Source organism: Octopus bimaculoides, chromosome 24 (genome assembly GCF_001194135.2).
Source record: "Octopus bimaculoides isolate UCB-OBI-ISO-001 chromosome 24, ASM119413v2, whole genome shotgun sequence".
NCBI lineage: Eukaryota > Metazoa > Mollusca > Cephalopoda > Octopoda > Octopodidae > Octopus > Octopus bimaculoides.
The window spans coordinates 1,697,557-1,703,980 of NC_069004.1; the positions used below are offsets into that span (position 1 = coordinate 1,697,557).

At 38.3% G+C, this 6,424-nt stretch overlaps 1 protein-coding gene across 1 annotated transcript in view; it reads right to left on the reverse strand.

The window, feature by feature from the left end:
- The window catches only part of LOC106875895 (E3 ubiquitin-protein ligase parkin), a 14,477-nt gene that overhangs the window by 5,081 nt on the left and 2,972 nt on the right, over positions 1–6,424 (reverse strand). The window contains exons 2-4 of the mRNA XM_014924201.2: positions 4,092–4,170; positions 2,565–2,698; positions 340–426 (exon numbers count right to left, since the gene is read on the reverse strand). Coding sequence (XP_014779687.1) covers positions 340–426; positions 2,565–2,698; positions 4,092–4,170 — 300 coding nt within the window. The remainder of the gene's footprint in view (positions 1–339; positions 427–2,564; positions 2,699–4,091; positions 4,171–6,424) is intronic.

Sequence of the window (6,424 nt, forward strand, 5' to 3'; positions counted from 1 at the left end):
TATATATATATATATATATGATGGACTCTCCATCAAAGATGACACATGAGTATTCAGCTTCTCCCAAATGACCAGCACAAATGATTTGTTTATTTGTTTACAGTGATCGAATGTATATGTCACACCTTAGCTCACTCCATCCATCGATGTTGCCTGAACAGGTGTACCACGCATTAGGCGTTAAAGTGATTACAGAGCAACGTGAGATGAAGTGTTCTGCTCAAGAACACAACACACCACCCAGTCTAGGAGTTGAAACCATGATCTCACAATTGTGAGTCCAACACCCTTACCACTAGGCCATGCATCCACATATATTTAAAGACATGAAACACTTACTGCCTTTCTTCCTGTACATCCAGGATAATTACAGACACCTGATATACTTTTATCACAAGAGAGTATATCTTCCCGGCATTTGGGTTCCTGAAAGTGAAGAATAAAAAAGACACACCTGTAATATGATAGGTAAGGTGACAAGCTGATAGAAGCATTAGCAAGCCAAGCAAAATGCGTTGGCAGCTTTTCGTCTGTCTGTATGTCCTAAGGTCAAATACTTTCAAGGTTGACTTTGTTTTTTTGTTGGGTTTTTTTTTTCAGTTTTAATAAAATAAGTTAATAAAATGTGGATTCAAAGAATCATGCATCTAACAGAGAAAGCTCTTCTTATGGACTTGGCTATCAATCCACTTAGTAATCCATTACAAAGAAGTGTCATCCAGAGTGTGCATGCAAGTGAAATTCCAAGCAATAAATTATTTCATGAACAGAATATAAAACCATGAAGTCAGGATGTTTGAAAGGTGAATATTTATTTAACCACATAACTAACCTATTTCATGTAGTATCAATTTCAGTATGGAAGAAATTACATATTATACAATGCAATTATATATTCATAGATTGATGCAAATAAGGCAGTTAGCTCTTCAGATCACTGGACTATCATGGTTACATCAACAATGCAATGCACATGCAAAAATGATGATGACAAAACTGATGATGATGATGATGATCTTGATGATGGTGATGATGAAAATAATGGCCTTCGCTCACAAGCAAGTGTGACTTGTTAGCATGTCTCATGCTTTTCCTAATTTTTTCAAGTGTCAAAGACACTTAAAACTTTTAGGAGTGTGTAGATTTGGATGTCACTCAACCCTCCCATACTTGACTCAGCAAAACATCAACAACATGAGTGTTAGAGAGAGAGAGAGAGAGAGAGAGAGAGATCCTATAAGTGTCTTATGCTGACAGCTAAGTTACAGAGACATAAACAAAGCAATGCCCATTCTTTTAACGTAGTGGGGAAACAAACACAAAGACATACACATACATACATACACGTGCTTCTCAACACACACACACGCACACACACACACGTACACACACGTACACACACAATGGGCTTCTTTCAGTTTCCATCAACCAAATCCTCTCACAAAGCTTTGGTTGGCCCAGGGCTGGAGTAGAAGACACTTGCCCAAGGTGCCACACCCACATAGCCACTCCTGTGCAACCAATATTCTACAAGACGACAACAGGGAAAATGTGGTGCCAAGTCATAGAGAAAGATATTCACCAATTATGTGGACAATGTCCTCATCATAGATTAACATCCGTTTTCCTGGTCGGCATGGGTTAGATGGTCTGACAAAAACTGATGAGCTAGAGATCGGCATCAAGCTTCAAAGTCTGCTTTGACAACGATTCCTAAGGCAGGATATCCTTCCCCACACCAAAGACAGACAAAATTCCCATAGCAAGTATGAAATGAAAGACATCTACAGAATAATCTTTTCTGCTACAGGTACAAAGCCTGAAATTGTGAGAAAGGGGGCAAGTCGGTTAGATCGACTCCAGTTCATAAACTGGTACTTAATTTATCAACCCTGAGAGAATGAAAAGCAGAGTTGACCTCGGCAGAACTTGAACTCAGAACGTAGCGACAGGCAAAATACTTCCAAGCATTTCATCCAGCATGCTAACGATTCCGCCAGCTCGTTGCTTTACATCTCCAGAATAATTACAGAAACTTACTGACAATGAGTGGCAAAGCAAACAAATTTGCCAACACAGAGAATAATGCAAACACAAACACAACAAATACATCAGACAAAACATCAAGTAAAACCAGACCCAGAAGCACACAAAAAAAAAAAAAAAACGATTAAAATTACACACAAAAGCCACATAAGAAAGCGACAAAAGATAGTCATGCACGAAAGCTATCCACAATTGTAATGCAGTAAGTGATGCATGAAAGTCATACATAAAAAGCTACACTTAGAAGGTATTATATTAATCAAATGCTGTGAAGTTTTATGGTGACACTGAGTCAATGACTGTTGTTGTGATTGTGGTGGTTGTGGTGGTAGTAGTGGTAGTAGTAGTAGTGTGGACTGAGACAATTGTGGTGGTGGTGGTGATTGTTGCTGTGGTGATCACGGCAGTTGAGGTGGTGGCAGTGATGGTGTTAGTAGTAGTAGTAGTAGTAGTAGTCAAACCAAGCAGAATGACTAAATGCAGTAGTAAAAGAGGAAAGTGAAAGTGAAACTACTCACATGTTCTTTGTCAATGAGGAATCTTTGGCACTGGTTACACTGCAAGCATTTGATTCTCAGCTGGGCTGATGCAATGTCTTTGCATTCGTAGCAGTAGACATAATAGCTGTACTGTGAATACTGCACCTCTTTACCTGCCAACAATAGCAATGGGGAAACAACAGTACGTTTAGATCTTTCATCATTATATGACTAGCTTCATCATCATCATCATCATCAACATCATCATCATTGTCGTGATTATTATTATCATCATCATCATTGTCATCATCATTCAATGTCTGCTTTTCCAAGCTCGCATGGGTCAGATGGTATTTGTTGAGGTGGATTTTTCTACAGTTGGATGCCTTTCCTCTCGCCAACCCTCACCAGTTTCCAAGCAAATTTATATTTCCCATAACTAGACATGCTTTTCTTTTTTTATGGAAGACTAGAATCCAAAAACCTTGTATGATGATGATACTCAGTTACACTCATCATGTGACATCAAAAAGCATTTCTTAGCGCCACCTACTCCAAAAGTGTAGTGAGTGACTCTTACGTGTCACCTGCACGGATGCCCTTTATGTCACTGGCACCAGCGACACACATACACACATATATAGACATCATCATCATCCTCATTCTATTTAACGTCCATCTTCCATGCTGGCATCAGTTGGATGGTTTGGCAGGAGATGGCAAGGCTGGAGAGCTGCACCAAGCATCAATGTCTCCTTTGACATGGTTTCTCTGGTTGGAATTCCCTTCCTAATACCAACCACTTTACAGTGTGCAGTGGGTGCTTTTGCTTTTTTCCTTGGTGCCACCAGAACAAGTAAGGTTGCTATGCAGCTTGCAAGACCATGAACCCTGAGAAGGTGGCTGTATGTTAGCAGATGAGGAATTTAAATATGTATGAAGGGCCAGAGCAGAACAGGCTTCTTCTTCTTCTTCTTCTTCTCAACCATTTTTTGCCTAAGGATCACTTTGATTCTTATTCTACTCTCCTGGACCTCCAGTCATTCAATGCAGATAAAAAGAAGAAATCCCACTGTATTTCTGTAATTAATTATTATTTGGAATTGTACCAAAAAAAGTCTAAATATTTTGTGTAATGTAGAAATAAAACCATCATTGTCATCATCATCATCATCGTTTAACATCCACTTTCCATGCTAGCATGGGTTGGATGGTTTCACTGAGGTCTGGAGAGCCAGCAGCTGCACCAGGCTCCAATCTGATCTGGCAATGTTCCTACAGATGGATGCCCTTCCTAATGCAAACCACTCCAAGAGTGTAGTGGGTGCTTTTTACGTGCCACCAGTACAGGAGCCAGTCAGGCAGGCCTAGCATCAATCATGCTTGGATAGTGCTTTTTATGTGCCACCGGCACAGGGGCCAGTCAAGGGGTACTGGCATTGGCCACATTCAGTTGGTGCTTTTTACGTGCAAAAAAAACCAAAGAAATACATTTAAATAAAATGGATTTAAAAAAACAAAAAGAGAAGGAAAGAAAGAAAGAAAGAAAGACAGTGGGGAACTTACTCTGGTTTTGTGAGCTCAACTGGTTTTTTTTTTCAGTATTCACCATGTGCAAAACACTTGCAGAGCAAAGATGTAAATCCTGAAAAGACCCAATAAAAAAGAACAACAAAGGTTAACTAACACAGCTACTTCTTTATTTCATTAGATTGGTCATAGAGACCTCGCACAGAGTAAGAAGCTTGTGGACTGGACGTAGACAGAATGAGATGAAATGGAAACATAATGATAAAGATGAGAGGCATGTCGGCACCCACCGACCAACAAGCCCTCGAATACAATTTTTTGAAGATTGCAGTGAAACATGGGCCGTGACAGCTGAGGACATGTGAAGGCTTGCAAGGAATAAAGCTGGTATGCTCTGCTGGATGTGTAATGTCAGTGTGCATACACGACAGAGTGTAAGCGCCCTGAGAGAAAAGTTGGACTTAAGAAGCATCAGATGTGGTGTGCAAGAGAGACGACTGCACTGGTATGGTCATGTGTTACGTATGAATGAAGACAGCTGTGTGAAGAAGTGTCACACCTTAGCAGTAGAGGGAACCTGTGGAAGAGGTAGACCTAGGAAGACCTGGGATAAGTTTCTTTTCTCTAAAATATATATTTATTTATATATACATACTGTGAAACTGAATTTAATTTTCATTTTTGATAAATTAAATTAAATTGAGTAGCTGAGATACCATCTTTCTACATTAATAACTTTCCAACCCATTCCAGCATGGAACATAGACGTTAACTTAAATGTTAAAAGAAAGTTTTCAATTTATCTATGTATGTAAAGTAAATACACGTAATTCAAAAACACGTTTTGTGTGGCTTATTTCGTAAGCAAAAAACAGGTACAGATTATAAACAATGAAAGGCGGATTTTGGTGATTCATTTGACAGAGGTAGTAGAAAGCCGAATTGATGATAAATCTGATCTTGGATCTATTAAAAAAAAAAGAAAATTAGTTGACATTTTCTCAAATGACCTGAGTGGCATGTTGAGAGGATAAGCCAACATTTCCTCTGCGTATCGTAAAAGACAACTAAAGGAAGTTGGGGGTAGGATTCGCATTCCAGCAACAACTACCCAAACACTCTCTGCAGCTTTAGTAGAGGCTCTGTGAACAAGATTTCATCTCAGAACCTCGGCAGGTACAACCATGAAGAACCAAATCCCCACTGACAATAACCCAGAAAAAATCTTTGCCTTTGAAGCAACACAGAAAGTCAGATGCATGTAAATAAGTAGAGCCCTAAACAACGAAACAAACAAATATATTTACTTTTATAAAAAATTAAAAAAACCATTGTTTTCTGTGTGACTGAATGTGAAAGTTGTACAACTTTCTGTTGGTGACTGTTTCTAAAAATATGTGCTATGTACATACCAGACAACAGACAAACTAAACTGCAACAGTATGCATCAAACAGGATATATGACACAACTGCTATAAATATAGACACCAATGAAACTGTCTCTAACCCATTATTAACTCCACCTTATTCACACTCACTCTTTTACATGGTAAGCGAAATGTTAAACATGATGCATTTGAAATTTAATAACAAGGCACATTTGTTTTTCTTTTCTTAGTATTTTTGCATTTTTGTATTACACAGACAGGCATTGTGTTAGATACTCCATCTTACACTCACTATTTACATCATGCGCGATCACATTACTAACCAGGCTATGAAATGTTGTTACACATCGCTGGTCACAATGCATTTTGCATTTTTTTTTTAGCCCTCAAATGACACCATCCCACTGGCTACGCGAGCAGGCCACACTCTTTACGTAGCAAGCAAAATGTTAAAAATGAAGCATTTAAAAATTTAATAGCAAAGCACACTTGTTTCTCTTTTCTTGGAATATTTGAAAGTTATTTACATGTTTATATTACATTGACAAGCTTACACACATCATACAATACCTGACGAAGAGAATCTAGAATTAATAGCAAAATCTTCTTAAATCACATCCTATCATCATAAAAAAAGGAGGTTATTTTGAATAATTTTGTCAAAGATACCTTAAAGATTATATTTTTAAATATATATCTGCTTGATCAAAATTCACACAGGCAAAATAACAAAGTGCATGCACACACATCTGTATGTATGTATGTATAATATATATATAGATATATATATATATATATATACATAGGCGTAGGAGTGACTGTGTGGTAAGTAGCTTGCTTACCAACGACATGGTCCCGGGCTTAGTCCCACTGCATGGCACCTTGGGTAACTGTAGCCTCGTGCCAACCAAAGACTTGTGAGTAGATTTGGTAGACGGAAACTGAAAGAAGCCTGTCGTATATATGTGTATATATATATAA